Source organism: Eleutherodactylus coqui, chromosome 5 (assembly GCF_035609145.1).
Source record: "Eleutherodactylus coqui strain aEleCoq1 chromosome 5, aEleCoq1.hap1, whole genome shotgun sequence".
Taxonomy (NCBI): Eukaryota; Metazoa; Chordata; class Amphibia; order Anura; family Eleutherodactylidae; genus Eleutherodactylus; species Eleutherodactylus coqui.
The window spans coordinates 73,077,572-73,097,073 of NC_089841.1; the positions used below are offsets into that span (position 1 = coordinate 73,077,572).

Here is a 19,502-nt window from a genome sequence, read left to right on the forward strand (position 1 = left end):
CCATCATCTTCATTCACTAGACTCTCGCTGATACATGGTGTCCTTGTAAATGTTGGCAGTTTAGACTTTTGCTTCTTCCATGTCCCATTTAGGGAGCCACTATTTCAATTGTAATGAAATATGACTGTTTTGAACTTTTCAGATTTTTACATTTTTCTTAGACAATCATAAAGAAAACCAAAACTCTTAACCAGACAGATTGTGACCTATATGCACAGTTATAGAGTATACACAGCTTCCTCCATATTCTTTTGGACTCGGCATGTAATATAATACAACCTTTAGCAGTACAGGAAATGTGAGGGATGTTTTCTCCCAGAAGATCTATGTTGTTTTGTCTGCTCATTGGAATCAATGCAGAAGCTCCGTTCTACATTTCCTGATAAACACAACAAATACAATATCAGACGGTCACAGGATGCGCTCTATATTGCCGGTCAGTGCGGGGCATTTCCGAAAAGTCTTTGTGAAAACCAAAGCTATTTACAAAATATCATCATGTCTTGGATAGTTCCATTTCTATAAGAAAAGACTTCAGGACAGCAGACTCCACCTGTTACTGACCTAAATGTTTTCTGATCCCAAGTAAAAACGGATCTTGTATACAATAGGGATGTAGGATGCTGGTGACAAGTGATTGGCTCCAGAGTGACTTCCACTGGGGGTTCTTTTGCTGGACTCTTGTGGAACAGAATTGTATGAGAGCCAGGTCCCACCAGCAGATCCTATGGTACTCTGTTTGTTAGGTCAGGGCAATCCTGCTGAAATGCCCCATATCATGTTATATATTGTATATTTCACTACATGCATGTTGTTAACGCCTGATTACAGCTTTTTGTATTCTTAGGATATACCGTAAGTTCTGCCTCTATCTATGGAGAGCAAATCTATATCGCAGGACAACCCCGTCATAACCATATCGGTCAAGTTATCATATACCAAATGGATGGACGCAAAATTAATATACTCCAGACATTAAAAGGAGAGCAGGTGATCTGAGTCTATTGATTTATCAAAATAACTATATGCGTATTACATTGAGACTATTTATCCTTTGTGTTTTTCATGGATTCTTGAGATTCTGTAGAAAGCCGAATTTCATTAAAGTAAATATATTGCCACAAACTGACCTCAGGACAGAGAGTTAAGCCAGGGTTTCACTATCGGGGTTGACTGCAGGCTAAACCACGGAGTGGTGCATAAGGGAATTTGCAGTTTAAACATAAAATGGTCCTCATGGGGTGTGGATAGAGATGAGCGAACGTGTTCGTCCGAGCTTGATATTCGTGCGAATATTAGGGTGTTCGGGATGTTCGTTATTCGTAACGAACACCATGCGGTGTTCGGGTTACTTTCACTTCCTTCCCTGAGACGTTAGCGCGCTTTTCTGGCCAATTGAAAGACAGGGAAGGCATTACAACTTCCCCCTGTGTTGTTCCAGCCCTATACCACCCCCCTGCTGTGAGTGGCTGGGGTGATCAGGTGTCCGCCGAATATAAAAGTCGGCCCCTCCCGCGGCTCGCCTCAGATGCCGTGTGAGTTAGATGAGGGACAGTGCTGTTTGTACCGGAGCTGCTGTAGGGAAAGAATTGGTAGTTAGTGTAGGCTTCAAGACCCCCAAAGGTCCTTATTAGGGCCACTGATAGCTGTGTGTTGGCTGCTGTTAGCAGTGGCAATTATTTTTTTTCTCAAAATCGCCTCTGCAGAGCGTTGCACCCGGCATTAGGGACAGAAGTGCTGCATAGGCAGGGAGAGTGTTAGGAGTGAGTGTAGCCTTCAAGAACCTCAACGGTCCTTTCTAGGGCCATATTTAACCGTGTGCAGTACTGTGCTGGCTGCTGTTAGCTGTGCTGCATATTTTTTTTCTTCTCAAAATCGCCTCTGCAGAGCATTGCACCCTCCATTGATACTGCAGGGAAAGAATTGTGTAGGCAGGGCCACAACACAGTTATTATTCATTGAATATACGCAGTGCTGCCTTTTGGTGGAAAAAAACTGAAAATAATTGTATTTGTCCTGCCTCTGTCCGTCCTAAGGGTGGTGGACACGTGTCGGCTGCGTGTGCAACGTTTAAAAATCAGACGCACCCAGCTACGTTTTACTCCTGGCTTCGCCATTTGCTTTCCTTAATTGGGAAAAAAAATACCTGCTCTGCCAGAGTTAATAACTCTGCTACCCTCACGTTCTGTGCCACATTAGCAGGGCCACAGCACAGTTATTAAACTTCTCATGTTCATTGAATATACGCAGTGCTGCCTTTTGGTGGAAAAAAGCTGAAAATAATTGTATTTGTCCTGCCTCTGTCCGTCCTAAGGGCGGTGGACACGTGTCGGCTGCGTGTGCAACGTTTAAAAATCAGACGCACCCAGCTACGTTTTACTCCTGGCTTCGCCATTTGCTTTCCTTAATTTGGAAAAAAAATACCTGCTCTGCCAGAGTTAATAACTCTGCTACCCTCACGTTCTGTGCCACATTAGCAGGGCCACAGCACAGTTATTAAACTTCTCATGTTCATTGAATATACGCAGTGCTGCCTTTTGGTGGAAAAAAACTGAAAATAATTCTATTTGTCCTGCCTCTGTCCGTCCTAAGGGCGGTGGACACGTGTCGGCTGCGTGTGCAACGTTTAAAAATCAGACGCACCCAGCTACGTTTTACTCCTGGCTTCGACATTTGCTTTCCTTAATTGGGAAAAAAAATACCTGCTCTGCCAGAGTTAATAACTCTGCTACCCTCACGTTCTGTGACACATTAGCAGGGACACAGCACAGTTATTAAACTTAGATTATTTATTCACTAGAGGCAGTGGGGCCTTTCGTTTTCAAAAAAGGGAAAAAATTATATTTGGCTGCAGTCTTGCGCCAATTTATTTCCTGCCTGTGAAATCAAATCACTGGTAATACAGCATGCTGAGGGGTAGGGGTAGGCCTAGAGGACGTGGACGCGGCCGAGGACGCGGAGGGCCAAGTCAGGGTGTGGGTACAGGCCGAGCTCCTGATCCAGGTGTGTCGCAGCCGACTGCTGCGCGATTAGGAGAGAGGCACGTTTCTGGCGTCCCCACATTCATCGCCCAATTAATGGGTCCACGCGGGAGACAGTTATTAGAAAATGAGCAGTGTGAGCAGGTCCTGTCCTGGATGGCAGAAAGTGCTTCGAGCAACCTATCGTCAACACGCAGTTCTGCGCCGTCCACTGCTGCAAATCCGAATCCTCTGTCTGCTGCTCCTCCTTCCTCCCAGCCTCCTCACTCCACTACAATGACACCTGCTCAGGAGCGGGAACACTCCCAGGAACTGTTCTCGGGCCCCTGCTTAGATTGGGCAGCAGCGGTTCCTCTCCCACCAGAGGAGTTTATCGTCACTGATGCCCAACCATTCGAAAGTTCCCGGGGTCCGGGGGAAGAGGCTGGGGACTTCCGCCAACTGTCTCAACAACTTTCTGTGGGTGAGGAGGACGATGACGATCAGACACAGTTGTCTTGCAGTGAGGTAGTAGTAAGGGCAGTAAGTCCGAGGGAGCAGCGCACAGAGGATTCGGAGGAAGAGCAGCAGGACGATGAGGTGACTGACCCCACCTGGTGTGCAACGCTTACTCAGGAGGACAGGTCTTCAGAGGGGGAGTCAAGGGCATCAGCAGGGCAGGTTGGAAGAGGCAGTGCGGTGGCCAGGGGTAGAGGCAGGGCCAGACCGAATAATCCACCAACTGTTTCCCAAAGCGCCCCCTCGCGCCATGCCACCCTGCAGAGGCCGAGGAGCTCTAAGGTCTGGCAGTTTTTCACAGAGACGCCTGACGACCGACGAACAGTGGTGTGCAACCTTTGTCGCGCAAAGCTCAGCCGGGGAGCCAACACCAACAGCCTCACCACCACCACCATGCGCAGACATATGATGGCCAAGCACCCCACAAGGTGGGACGAAGGCCGTTCAGCGCCTCCGGTTTGCACCCCTGCCTCTCCCCCTGTGCCCCAACCTGCCACTGAGATGCAACCCCCCTCTCAGGACACAGACACTACCGCCTCATGGCCTGCACCCACACCCTCATCTCCGCTGTCCTCGGCCCCATCCAGCAGTGTAGTTCAGCGCACCGTCCAGCCGTCGCTTGCGCAACTGTTGGAGCGCAAGCGCAAGTACGCCGCCACGCACCCGCACGCTCAAACGTTAACCGTCCGCATAGCAAAATTCATCAGCCTTGAGATGCTGCCGTATAGGGTTGTGGAAACGGAGTCCTTTAAAAGTATCATGGAGGCGGCGGCCCCGCGCTACTCAGTTCCCAGTCGCCACTACTTTTCCCGATGTGCCGTCCCAGCCCTGCACGACCACGTCTCCCGCAACATTGTACGCGCCCTCACCAACGCGGTTACTGCCACGGTCCACTTAACAACGGACACGTGGACAAGCACAGGCGGGCAGGGCCACTACATCTCCCTGACGGCACATTGGGTGAATTTAGTGGAGGCTGGGACAGAGTCAGAGCCTGGGACCGCTCACGTCCTACCCACCCCCAGAATTGCGGGCCCCAGCTCGGTGGTGGTATCTGCGGAGGTGTATGCTTCCTCCACTAAAGCACCCTCCTCCTCCTCCTCCTCCTCCTCCTCTGTCTCGCAATCAAGATGTGTCAGCAGCAGCATGTCGCCAGCAGTCGGTGTCGCGCGGTGTGGCAGCACAGCGGTGGGCAAGCGTCAGCAGGCCGTGCTGAAACTACTCAGCTTAGGCGATAAGAGGCACACGGCCCACGAACTGCTGCAGGGTCTGACACAGCAGACCGACCGCTGGCTTGCGCTGCTGAGCCTCCAACCGGGCATGGTCGTGTGTGACAACGGCCGTAACCTGGTGGCGGCTCTGCAGCTCGGCAGCCTCACGCACGTGCCATGCCTGGCCCACGTCTTTAATTTGGTGGTTCAGCGCTTTCTGAAAAGCTACCCACGCTTGTCAGACCTGCTCGTAAAGGCGCGCCGGCTGTGCGCACATTTCCGCAAGTTCCACACGGACGCTGCCACCCTGCGCACCCTGCAACATCACTTTAAGCTGCCAGTGCACCGACTGCTGTGCGACATGCCCACACGGTGGAACTCTACGCTCCACATGTTGGCCAGGCTCTATGAACAGCGTAGAGCTATAGTCGAATACCAACTCCAACATGGGCGGCGCAGTGGGAGTCAGCCTCCTCAATTCCTTTCAGAAGAGTGGGCCTGGTTGGCAGACATCTGCCATGTCCTTGGTAATTTTGAGGAGTCTACCCAGCTGGTGAGCGGCGATGCTACAATCATTAGCGTCACCATTCCTCTGCTATGCATCTTGAGAAATTCCCTGCAAACCATAAAGGCAGCTGCTTTGCGCTCGGAAACGGGGGCGGGGGAAGACAGTATGCCGCTGGATAGTCAGGGCACCCTCCTGTCTATTTCTCAGCGCGTACAGGAGGAGGAGGAGGAGCATGAGGAGGATGAGGAGGAGGGGGAAGAGACAGCTTGGCCCGCTGCTGACGGTACACCGGCTGATTGCCTGTCATCCTTTCAGCGTGTATGGCCTGAGGAGGAGGAGGAGGATCCTGAAAGTGATCTTCCTAGTGAAGACAGCCATGTGTTGCGTACTGGTACCCTGGCACACATGGCTGACTTCATGTTAGGATGCCTTTCTCGTGACCCTCGCGTTGCACGCATTCTAGCCACAACGGATTACTGGGTGTACACACTGCTCGACCCACGCTATAAGGAGAACCTGCCCACTCTCATTCCCGAAGAGGAAAGGGGTTCGAGAGTGTTGCTATACCACAGGACCCTTGCGGACAAGCTGATGGTAAAATTCCCAGCCGACAGTGCTAGTGGCAGAAGGCGCAGTACCGAGGGCAAGGTAGCAGGGGAGGTACGGAGATCGAGCAGCATGTACATCCCAGGCAGTGCAACAGTCTTTAAGGGCCTGGCCAGCTTTATGGCTCCCCACCAAGACTGTGTCACCGCTCCCCAGTCAAGGCTGAGTCGGCGGGAGCACTGTAAAAGGATGGTGAGGGAGTACGTAGCCGATCGCACGACCATCCTCAGTAACGCCTCTGCCCCCTACAACTACTGGGTGTCGAAGCTGGACACGTGGCCTGAACTAGCGCTGTATGCCCTAGAGGTGCTTGCTTGTCCTGCGGCTAGCGTCTTGTCGGAGAGGGTGTTTAGTGCGGCTGGGGGAATCATCACAGATAAGCGTAGCCGCTTGTCAACCGACAGTGCCGACAGGCTAACACTCATCAAGATGAACAAAGGCTGGATTTCCCCAGACTTCTGTTCTCCACCAGCGGACAGCAGCGATACGTAAGCAATACGTAGGCTGCACCCGCGGATGGAAGCTACGTTCTCTCTCACCATCCAAAACGGGGACATTTCTGCTTCATCAATCTGTGTCTAATATTCCTCCTCCTCCTCCTCCTGCTCCTCCTCCTGAAACCTCACGTAATCACGCTGAACGGGCAATTTTTCTTAGGGCCACAAGGCTCACTCAAATAATTTTTCTGAACAATTTTTATAAGTTTCAATGCGCTTAAAAGCGTTGGAACTTTAACTTGAACCAATTTTTCGTTAAACTGGGCTGCCTCCAGGCCTAGTTACCACTTAAGCCACATTAACCAAAGCGATTAATGGGTTTCACCTGCCATCTTGGTTGGGCATGGCCAATTTTTACTGAGGTACATTAGTACTGTTGGTACACCAATTTTTTGGGGCCCTCACCTACAGTGTAATCATAGCAATTTGTATGTTCTTCGCCTGCACTCATGCTACAGAAAGGTGTGTGGGGTTGGCCTACACTTTAGCTACATAAATGTAACTTGGGCCTTGGCTATACTAAGGCTACTGAAATGGAACTAAGACTGCGCTCCCACTATACTGCTGCTTCAGAATTGTTACTGGGGCCTGTCTTGAGTGCTACAATTGCTGACATGGAACGAAGACTGCGCTCCCGCTATACTGCTGCTTCGGAATTGTTACTGGGGCCTGTCTTGAGTGCTACTATTGCTGACATGGAACGAAGACTGCGCTCCCGCTATACTGCTGCTTCGGAATTGTTACTGGGGCCTGTCTTGAGTGCTACTATTGCTGACATGGAACGAAGACTGCGCTCCCGCTATACTGCTGCTTCGGAATTGTTACTGGGGCCTGTCTTGAGTGCTACTATTGCTGACATGGAACGAAGACTGCACTCCTCCTATAATGCTGCTACTGATATGTTAGTGGGGCCTGTCCTAATGCTACGGCTGAAATGTTACGAATTCTGGGCTCTGCCTATACCGCTGCTAATGGTATGTCTCTGGGGTGTGGAAACAGAGGCTTCCCAAAGACATGATGGCGGCGAGGCCATTTCCCACCAACGCGGTTACTGTTAAGGTGCATATAACCACGGACACGTGGAGAGGACACGTAGTGCCTCAAAAACATCCCCCTCCTCCTCCAACAGGGAAAACATTCTTGGCAAATGCCTTTGCATTGGTTCGTCTGGTGGCAGTCCAAGAATTTCACCTTTACCGACACAACAAGAGAGCCCCCTCACCATCCCCCCGCCACGGCCCACTTAATCCTGGCCGCATTCCGAAAACCAACAAAATACAACCGTGCTACTAGGTCCGCAGTCACCACCACATTACCACCAACGCGGTTACTGTTAAGGTGCATATAACCACGGACACGTGTAGAGGACACGTAGTGCCTCAAAAACATCCCCCTCCTCCTCCAACAGGGAAAACATTCTTGGCAAATGCCTTTGCATTGGTTCGTCTGGTGGCAGTCCAAGAATTTCACCTTTACCAACACAACAAGAGAGCCCCCACACCATCCCCCCGCCACGGCCCACTTAATCCTGGCCGCATTCCGAAAACCAACAAAATACAACCGTGCTACTAGGTCCGCAGTCACCACCACATTACCACCAACGCGGTTACTGTTAAGGTGCATATAACCACGGACACGTGGAGAGGACACGTAGTGCCTCAAAAACATCCCCCTCCTCCTCCTCCAACAGGGAAAACATTCTTGGCAAATGCCTTTGCATTGGTTCGTCTGGTGGCAGTCCAAGAATTTCACCTTTACCAACACAACAAGAGAGCCCCCACACCATCCCCCCGCCACGGCCCACTTAATCCTGGCCGCATTCCGAAAACCAACAAAATACAACCGTGCTACTAGGTCCGCAGTCACCACCACATTACCACCAACGCGGTTACTGTTGAGGTGCATATTACCAGTCTGACTGGGGCATGCAGACACCTTGACAGAATGAATAGTGTGTGGCACATAGGTTCCCCATTGCTATGCCCACGTGTGCAGCTCCTGATGGCGGTGGCACAGGATTCTATTTCTCATTGCTTCTGTACAGCATTGTGGGCTATCGCCCCGCCCCTTTTAAAGAGGGTCGCTGCCTAGCCGTGCCAACCCTCTGCAGTGTGTGCCTGCGGTTCCTCCTCATGGCAGACGCACTTCTAAATAGACATGAGTGTGGCGTGGCATGAGGGCAGCTGAAGGCTGCGCAGGGACACTTTGGTGTGCGCTGTGGGGGGGAGGGGGGGCGGTTGGGCAGCATGTAACCCAGGAGAAGTGGCAGCGGAGTGTCATCCAGGCAGTGATTGTGCTTTGTTGTAGCTAGTGTGGTGCTTAGCAAAGGTATGCCATGCTAATGAGGGCTTTTCAGAAGTAAAAGTTGTTGGGAGGGGGGGGGGGGCACTCTTGCCGGTATTGTGGCTTAATAGTGGGACCTGTGAACTTGAGATGCAGCCCAACATGTAGCCCCTCGCCTGCCCTATCCGTTTCTGTGTCATTCCCATCACTTTCTTGAATTGCCCAGATTTTCACACATGAAAACCTTAGCGAGCATCGGCGAAATACAAAAATGCTCTGGTCGCCCATTGACTACAATGGGGTTCGTTATTCGAAACGAACCCTCGAACATCGCGGGAAGTTCGTTTCGAATAACGAACACCCGAACATTTTGGTGTTCGCTCATCTCTAGGTGTGGACCATATATAAAAAATCTGGATCAACACAAAGTCATTGTAGATAATGTTCTTTGGACAGATGAATCAAAACCAGGCATATACATCCGGAGTAACGTAACTACAGCGTTCAGCAATAAGAACATCACACCGGTAGTTCGACATTGTGATGTAGTATGATGGTGTGGGGGACGTATTATCATTGAAGGTATTCTGAATTCAACACAATGTAACAATCAGCAGGAATGCCCCAACTGTTCTGTGATCTCTTCTATTCAGGTTTGTTGTTGGGGAGGTTGTTATGCAATTGTCTCATAGCTAATCTATTAAAGTGGGTCAGCTTACCACACTGCTGCAGCTTTGAGGAGGAGTTCCTGATTGACTTGGCTTTCTTTAAACATTCTTGGCTTCTGCACTGTGGTGCTGGTTATAATCTATGTGCATTTAAATCCAGTATTGCTCATATGTGTCTATCATAGTCTAGCTATGTTTCTTCCAATAAATAAAAAGAGGCAGGTACTGCTAATAAAAGAAGGTGCTTTATAATTTAGAACAAGCCCTTTAACCTTCGTTTTCTGGAGTGTGCGCCGTTTGCTGCTGTCCTGCTGTCTTCCCATTCTTGGCTTTGTTTTTACCACTGTAGTTTTTTTCCTGTAGTTATTCTTAGTCAAGTCTTTGCTTCCTACTTCAGCTCTGCTCAATTTGCTTCTGTTTTCTCTGGGTCTAAGTGTCTTCTCATTGTTTGTCAAGGTCAGTGTTTCTGATAGCATTTTCATTAAATATATCTTTAGGGAAACTCAGGGACTGCAGTGTTTGGTGTTAGGGTCAACATTAGGATAGATTAGCGGAAGACTTGGGCAGGTTTAAAGTTAGGGTCAGTTATTGTCATTTTGCTATTGTCTGTTCTCCATTTGCTCCATTATCTAACTGCCTTCACCATCATCTGTTTACCATCAGCATTCTGTTCCTGTCATCTATTGTTCATATCTAGAGATGAGCGAGCACGCTCGTTTAAGGCTGATGCTCGAGACAGCATTGGTCTTTTCGAGTAACTGCTTACTCGTCCGAGGAAATTCATACATTTCGTATTGGTTTTAGATTGGGTCTTACTTCGGTAGTGTACTCACCACAGTGGATGTTGATGGTGACACAATTACTGATATTCTGCTCGTTGGTGCACCAATGTATATGGGAAGTGAGAAGCAAGAACAAGGAAAAGTCTACATCTATAAGATTGATAAGGTAAGACATTGTATTTCTGGATGGACCTCTTTATCACAAAAATGGAGCTTGAAAAACCGCTCTATATTTATATAGAAATGAAAAAAGCTCAATTTTGTTTGAAGGTGGACATTAATATTAAAGTAGCTACAACAGAGGGCTACAACTCAGGCAGTTTATGTAAAGCACTGTGTATTTCTGTATATCATTGTATGTACTCTTACAGTGGAGAATATGTGAACAGATATGTTGTATTCACAGAAAACATTTAAATTTGAAATGACTTTGGAACCTCTGAACCAAACCTGTAAAGACGACGCTATGAATGAGCCGTGCGGAGCGCGCTTTGGAACAGCCATAGCTTCAGTGAAGGACCTCAACCTTGATGGATTCAATGATGTGGCTATAGGAGCTCCACTAGAAGGAGACCACAGAGGAGCTGTATATATTTATCATGGGAATGGGAAATCTATAAAGCAAGACTATGCTCAGGTATGCGTGCAATGTAATTAAACCACCTAGGACAGGCTTAATTAGAAAACTTAGTTTATAACTAATTGCATAAAGTAAACCTTTTTCTACAACATATTCCTTTTAGGGTGCATTCACATGTACAATACATCCAAAAAATAATGGAAAAATGCTTGGAAAACATGTTGCTCAAACTCAATAATTAAATCTGTTACAAATAGGAAGGTTGAGAAGGACGTTAAGACGATTATTACCCTGGGACCCGGGTCGCCTCTGATCATACAGGAGTTGCTATTTCTAGTGCTTATAGACCCAAACTGTTACGTTCGTGTGGGCAACTAAGCATGAGGCCCACACGATCGTGACCAAGGAGGGATAGGGAACACAAGAAACTTCCACAGATTTACACCTCTCTCTATCCTCTGTTAGGTTTAGTGACACACACCTACCTAAGCGGGGACATCACCTCAATAAACGGCGGCCCACTGGTCTTTAGATCTGAGCCCTCGCTGCTCCTAGGAACCACGCACCCAGGACAGGACAAATAAACATGCCACCACGACAGGGACAACTGGACAGAGTAAGCTGACACACAGAGCCGAAATCAGACCATACAGCAGTAAACACTAGTAGCAGATGAGAAGCTATAAATACCAGGTATTAGCTGACATTTTGATCTAAATATGGAAGCTAGCGGGCCATGTCACGGCTCCTGCCTATACCGCTAGTCCCTACACTAACCAGGAGTCCAGAAGCACCGCACAGAGTTCACACCGCAAGCTGCAACAGGACAGACAACAGGACACAAGTCACAGACCAAGCTATACAGGACAGACAACAGGACACAAGTCACACAGCAAGCTGCAAGCTGAAGTGACATGACTGCTAACCTTGAACACCACACAGACACTAACGGGAGCTAGGTTTATATGTGCTGCAGACTAAAGGAGATTGGCTGCTGGAGAACACCACACCCAGCCAGCTTAATCACCACCACCTGTGGAGCTGTGCTGCTAGAAACCTTAGTACTACAGGTCCCAGCAGCACAATGTAACACAAACTTTGGATTCATTTGGAGGCTTGCACCCTCTGATTTAGTTCTTGTCCGGTATTCTGCAAATGTCAGAAGTGAACTGTTGTTCTTATAGTACATGGTCATAGAGCATAGTCATTGTAGATGTAGACAAGATCAGTTTCAAGAATATGTAAACCCTTTGGTGACAGAGTCACAATGGGCCTCCATCTAACCCACTTGGCAAAGAAAGATCATCTTTGCCCAGGTCACTATGGGTCTCACTATGCCTAGTGGGCCACATTTGCCTGAGGCTGTTTCTTGCCGTTGATATAGAATAGAAAGAACATGGAATCCATACACTGGTATATTGTGTTTTTTGTCTTTCATTAGATTTCATTTATGTTATATTTCTATTCCTTATAACCTTTACAGCGCATTCCATCAGGTGGAGATGGGAAGAAGGTTAAGTTCTTTGGTCAGTCCATACATGGTGAACTGGACTTAAATGGAGATGGTCTAACAGATGTAACAATTGGAGGAGTTGGAGGCGCAGTTCTTTTTTGGTATGTGTCAAAGATCTATATATATAAAGCTGAAAGCCCTCACTGACTGACTGACTGACTCGCCAAAAGTTCTCCAACTTCCCAATGTCGTAGAAACATGAAATTTGGCACAAGCATAGATTATCTCCAAAATAGGAAAAGAAATTGGGTCCCAACTCGATTATTCAATTCTAGCGCAAAAGAATTGGCGTCGAAATTTAACGTACATAATCTAAATCACTCACTTCCCAATGTCATAGAAACGGGAAATTTGGCACAAGCATTGATTATGTCATAAATAGGAAAAGTTAATAGGTCCCAACTCGATTGTTCAATTCTATGCGCAAAAGAATTGGCGTCAAAATTTTACGTTCATAATCTAAATCTCTCACTTCCCAATGTCATAGAAACGTGAAATTTGGCAGGAGCATTGATTATGTCATAAAAAGGAAAAGCTAATGGGTCCCAACTCGATTATTCAATTCTATGCGCAAAAGAATTAGCATCCAAATTTTACGTGCGGAATGTAATTTTCTCACTTTCCGGTGTCATAGAAACGTGAAATTAGGCACGAGCATTGATTATGTCATAAATAGTAAAAGCGAATGGGTCCCAACTCGATTATTCAATTCTAGCGCAAAAGAATTGGCGTCGAAATTTTACGTGCGGAATGTAATTTTCTCACTTTCCGGTGTCATAGAAATGGGAAATTTGGCACAAGCATTGGTTATGTCATGAGTAGGAAAAGCTAATGGGTCCCAACTCGATTATTCAATTCTATGCGCAAAAGAATTAGCATCCAAATTTTACGTACGGAATCTAATTTTCTCACTTTCTGGAGTCATAGAAACAGGAAATTTGGCACGAGCATTGATTATGTCATAAATAGGAAAAGTTAATAGGTCCCAACTCCATTATTCAATTCTAGCGCAAAAGAATTGGCGTCGAAATTTTACGTGCGGAATGTAATTTCTTTACTTTCCAGTGTCATAGAAACAGGAAATTTGGCACAAGCATTGATTATGTCATAGATAGTAAAAGCTAATGGGTCCCAACTCCATTTTTCAATTCTATGCGCAAAAGAATTAGCGTCCAAATTTTACGTACGGAATCTAATTTTCTCACATTCCGGTGTCAAAGAAACGGGAAATTTGGCACGAGCATTGATTATGTCATAAATAGGAAAAGCGAATGGGTCCCAACTCGATTATTCAATTCTATGCGCAAAAGAATTAGCGTCAAAATTTTATGTGCCGAATGTAATTTTCTCACTTTCCGGTGTCACAGAAACGGGAAATTTGGCACGAGCATTGATTATGTCATAAATAGGAAAAGCTAATGGGTCCCAACTCCATTACGCAATTCTATGCGTAAAAGAATTAGCGTCCAAATTTTACGTGCGGAATGTAATTTTTTCACTTTCTGGTGTCATAGAAACAGGAAATTTGGCACGAGCATTGATTATGTCATAAATAGTAAAAGCTAATAGGTCCCAACTCCATTATTCAATTCTATGCGCAAAAGAATTAGCGTCCAAATTTTACATACATAATCCAAATCTCTCACTTCCCAATGTCATAGAAACATGAAATTTGGCACAAGCATTGATTGTGTCACAAATATGAAAAGTTAATAGGTCCCAACTCGATTATTCAATTCTAAGCGCAAAAGAATTAGTGTCCGAATTTTATGTACGTAATCTAATTCTCTCACTTCCTGATGTCATTTTATATGAAGGAAACGTCGCATGGTTACCTCCACGTGGTGTTTCCTCGGTAACGCAGAGAACTATGCAAAATGGTGAACATATGTTTTTCCTCAGTATCTCTAAAGTAACCACGACTTCATAAGATTTTCCGTGTGAACACCAGATAAACACCAGTACCAAATTAACTCGGGCGAAGCCGGGTATATCAGCTAGTCTATCTATATATATAAAGACGAAAGCCCTCACTCACTCACTGACTCACTCACTGACTGACTGACTCGCCAAAAGTTCTCCAACTTCCCAATGTCGTAGAAACAAGAAATTTGGCACAAACATAGATTATCTCCAAAATAGGAAAAGTAATTATGTCCCAACTCGATTATTCAATTCTAGCGCAAAAGAATTGCCGTCGAAAATTTTACGTTCATAATCTAAATCTGTCACTTCCCAATGCTATAGAAACTTAAAATTTGGCACGGGCATTGATTATGACATAAATAGGAAAAGTTAATGGGTCCCAACTCCATTATTCAATTCTATGCGCAAAAGAATTAGCGTCCAAATTTTACGTACGGAATCTAATTTTCTCACTTTCCGGTGTCATAGAAACGGGAAATTTGGCACGAGCATTGATTATGTCATAAATAGGAAAAGCTAATGGGTCCCAACTCCATTATTCAATTCTATGCGCAAAAGAATTAGCGTCCAAATTTTACGTACGGAATCTAATTTTCTCACTTTCCGGTGTTATAGAAACGGGAAATTTGGCACGAGCATTGATTATGTCATAAATAGGAAAAGCTAATGGGTCCCAACTCGATTATTCAATTCTATGCGCAAAAGAATTAGCGTCCAAATTTTACGTGCGGAATGTAATTTTTTCACTTTCCGGTGTCATAGAAACAGGAAATTTGGCACGAGCATTGATTATGTCATAAATAGGAAAAGCTAATGGGTCCCAACTCCATTATTCAATTCTATGCGCAAAAGAATTAGCGTCCAAATTTTACGTGCGGAATGTAATTTCTTCACTTTCCGGTGTCATAGAAACAGGAAATTTGGCACGAGCATTGATTATGTCATAAATAGGAAAAGCTAATGGGTCCTAACTTGATTATTCAATTCTATGCGCAAAAGAATTAGCGTCCAAATCTTACGTACGGAATCTAATTTTCTCACTTTCCGGTGTCATAGAAAGGTGAAATTTGGCACGAGCATTGATTATGTCATAAATAGGAAAAGTTCATAGGTCCCAACTCGATTATTCAATTCCAGCGCAAAACAATTGGCGTCGAAATTTTATGTGCGGAATGTAATTTTTTCACTTTCCGGTGTCATAGAAACGGGAAATTTGGCATGAGCATTGATTATGTCATAAATAGGAAAAGCTAATGGGTCCCAACTCGATTATTCAATTCTATGCGCAAAAGAATTAGCATCCAAATTTTACGTGCGGAATGTAATTTTCTCACTTGCCGGTGTCATAGAAACGGGAAATTTGGCATGAGCATTGATTATGTCATAAATAGGAAAAGCGAATGGGTCCCAACTCGATTATTCAATTCCAGCGCAAAAGAATTGGCGTCGAAATTTTTCATACATAATCCAAATCTCTCACTTCCCAATGTCATAGAAACATAAAATTTGGCACAAGCATTGATTGTGTCACAAATATGAAAAGTTAATAGGTCCCAACTCGATTATTCAATTCTAAGCGCAAAAGAATTAGTGTCCGAATTTTATGTACGTAATCTAATTCTCTCACTTCCTGATGTCATTTTATATGAAGGAAACGTCGCATGGTTACCTCCACGTGGTGTTTCCTGGGTAACGCAGAGAACTATGCAAAATGGTGAACATATGTTTTTCCTCAGTATCTCTAAAGTAACCACGACTTCATAAGATTTTCCGTGTGAACACCAGATAAACACCAGTACCAAATTAACTCGGGCGAAGCCGGGTATATCAGCTAGTCTATCTATATATATAAAGACGAAAGCCCTCACTGACTCACTGACTCACTGACTGACTGACTGACTCGCCAAAAGTTCTCCAACTTCCCGATGTCGTAGAAACAAACAATTTGGCACAAACATAGATTATCTTCAAAATAGGAAAAGTAATTATGTCCCAACTCGATTATTCAATTCTAGCGCAAAAGAATTGCCGTCGAAATTTTACGTACATAATCTAAATCTGTCACTTCCCAATGCTATAGAAACTTAAAATTTGGCACGGGCATTGATTATGATGACATAAATAGGAATAGTTAATGGGTCCCAACTCCATTATTCAATTCTATGCGCAAAAGAATTAGCGTCCAAATTTTACGTACGGAATCTAATTTTCTCACTTTCCGGTGTCATAGAAACGGGAAATTTGGCACGAGCATTGATTATGTCATAAATAGGAAACGCTAATGGGTCCCAATTCCATTATTGAATTCTAGCGCAAAAGAATTGACGTCGAAATTTTACGTGCGGAATGTAATTTTTTCACTTTCCGGTGTCATAGAAATGTGAAATTTGGCACGAGCATTGATTATGTCATAAATAGGAAAAGCTAATGGGTCCCAACTCCATTATTCAATTCTATGCGCAAAAGAATTAGCGTCCAAATTTTACGTACAGAATCTAATTTTCTCACTTTCCGGTGTCATAGAAACGGGAAATTTGGCACGAGCATTGATTATGTCATAAATAGGAAAAGCTAATGGGTCCCAACTCGATTATTCAATTCTATGCGCAAAAGAATTAGCGTCCAAATTTTACGTGCGGAATGTAATTTTTTCATTTTCCTGGGTGTCCTAGAAACAGGAAATTTGGCACGAGCATTGATTATGTCATAAATAGGAAAAGCTAATGGGTCCCAACTCCATTATTCAATTCTATGCGCAAAAGAATTAGTGTCCAAATTTTACGTACGGAATGTAATTTCTTCAATTTCCGGTGTCATAGAAACAGGAAATTTGGCACGAGCAGTGATTATGTCATAAATAGGAAAAGCTAATGGGTCCCAACTCCATTATTCAATTCTATGCGCAAAAGAATTAGTGTCCAAATTTTACGTACGGAATCTAATTTTCTCACTTTCCGGTGTCATAGAAAGGTGAAATTTGGCACGAGCATTGATTATGTCATAAGTAGGAAAAGCTAATGGGTCCCAACTCGATTATTCAATTCCAGCGCAAAACAATTGGCGTCGAAATTTTATGTGCGGAATGTAATTTTTTCACTTTCTGGTGTCATAGAAACGTGAAATTTGGCACGAGCATTGATTATGTCATAAATAGGAAAAGCTAATGGGTCCCAACTCGATTATTCAATTCTATGCGCAAAAGAATTAGCATCCAAATTTTACGTGCGGTATTTAATTTTCTCACTTGCCGGTGTCATAGAAACGGGAAATTTGGCATGAGCATTGATTATGTCATAAATAGGAAAAGCGGATGGGTTCCAACTCGATTATTCAATTCCAGCGCAAAAGAATTGGCGTTGAAATTTTACGTGCGGAATGTAATTTTCTTACTTTCCGGTGTCATAGAAACGGGAAAATTGGCATGAGCATTGATTATGTCATAAATAGGAAACGCTAATGGGTCCCAACTCCATTATTCAATTCTATGCGCAAAAGAATTAGCGTCGAAATTTTACGTGCCGAATGTAATTTTCTCACTTTCCGGTGTCATAGAAACGGGAAATTTGGCACGAGCATTGATTATGTCATAAATAGGAAAAGTTAATAGGTCCCAATTCCATTATTCAATTCTAGCGCAAAAGAATTGGCATCGAAATTTTACAAGCGGAATGTAATTTTTTCACTTTCCGGTGTCATAGAAACGTGAAATTTGGCACGAGCATTGATTATGTCATAAATAGGAAAAGCTAATGGGTCCCAACTCCATTATTCAATTCTATGCGCAAAAGAATTAGCGTCCAAATTTTACGTACGGAATCTAATTTTCTCACTTTCCGGTGTCATAGAAACGGGAAATTTGGCACAAGCATTGATTATGTCATAAATAGGAAAAGCTAATGGGTCCCAACTCGATTATTCAATTCTATGCGCAAAAGAATTAGCGTCCAAATTTTACGTGCGGAATGTAATTTTTTCACTTTCCGGTGTCATAGAGACAGGAAATTTGGCACGAGCATTGATTATGTCATAAATAGTAAAAGCTAATGGGTCCCAACTCGATTATTCAATTATATGCGCAAAAGAATTAGCATCCAAATTTTACGTACGGAATCTAATTTTCTCACTTTCCGGTGTCATAGAAACGGGAAATTTAGCACGACCATTGATTATGTCATTAATAGGAAAAGCTAATGGGTCCCAACTCGATTATTCAATTCTATGCGCAAAAGAATTAGCGTCCAAATTTTATGTACGGAATGTAATTTTCTCACTTTCCGGTGTCATAGAAACAGGAAATTTGGCACGAGCATTGATTATGTCATAAATAGGGAAAGCTAATGGGTCCCAACTCCATTATTCAATTCTATGCACAAAAGAATTAGCGTCCAAATTTTACATACATAATCCAAATCTCTCACTTCCCAATGTCATAGAAACATGAAATTTGGCACAAGCATTGATTGTGTCATAAATATGAAAAGTTAATAGGTCCCAACTCGATTATTCAATTCTAAGCGCAAAAGAATTAGTGTCCAAATTTTACGTACAGAATCTAATTTTTTCACTTTCCGGTGTCATAGAAACGGGAAATTTGGCACGAGCATTGATTATGTCATAAATAGGAAAAGCTAATGGGTCCCAACTCGATTATTCAATTCTATGCGCAAAAGAATTAGTGTCCAAATTTTACGTACGGAATGTAATTTCTTCACTTTCCGGTGTCATAGAAACAGGAAATTTGGCACGAGCAGTGATTATGTCATAAATAGGAAAAGCTAATGGGTCCTAACTTGATTATTCAATTCTATGCGCAAAAGAATTAGCGTCCAAATTTTACGTACGGAATCTAATTTTCTCACTTTCCGGTGTCATAGAAAGGTGAAATTTGGCACGAGCATTGATTATGTCATAAGTAGGAAAAGCTAATGGGTCCCAACCCGATTATTCAATTCCAGCGCAAAACAATTGGCGTCGAAATTTTATGTGCGGAATGTAATTTTTTCACTTTCCGGTGTCATAGAAACGGGAAATTTGGCACGAGCATTGATTATGTCATAAATAGGAAAAGCTAATGGGTCCCAACTCCATTATTCAATTCTATGCGCAAAAGAATTAGCGTCCAAATTTTACGTGCGGAATGTAATTTTCTCACTTGCCGGTGTCATAGAAACGGGAAATTTGGCATGAGCATTGATTATGTCATAAATAGGAAAAGCGGATGGGTCCCAACTCCATTATTCAATTCCAGCGCAAAAGAATTGGCGTCGAAATTTTACGTGCCGAATGTAATTTTCTCACTTTCCGGTGTCATAGAAACGGGAAATTTGGCACGAGCATTGATTATGTCATAAATAGGAAAAGGTAATAGGTCCCAATTCCATTATTCAATTCTAGCGCAAAAGAATTGGCATCGAAATTTTACGTGCGGAATGTAATTTTTTCACTTTCC

The 19,502-nt window shown here is 44.3% G+C and overlaps 1 protein-coding gene across 1 annotated transcript in view; it reads left to right on the forward strand.

Annotated features, from left to right (window-relative positions):
- Positions 1–19,502, forward strand: part of ITGA1 (integrin subunit alpha 1) — a 300,337-nt gene that overhangs the window by 86,726 nt on the left and 194,109 nt on the right. Inside the window, exons 12-15 of the mRNA XM_066602726.1 lie at positions 848–990; positions 10,057–10,200; positions 10,441–10,671; positions 12,098–12,228. Coding sequence (XP_066458823.1) covers positions 848–990; positions 10,057–10,200; positions 10,441–10,671; positions 12,098–12,228 — 649 coding nt within the window. The remainder of the gene's footprint in view (positions 1–847; positions 991–10,056; positions 10,201–10,440; positions 10,672–12,097; positions 12,229–19,502) is intronic.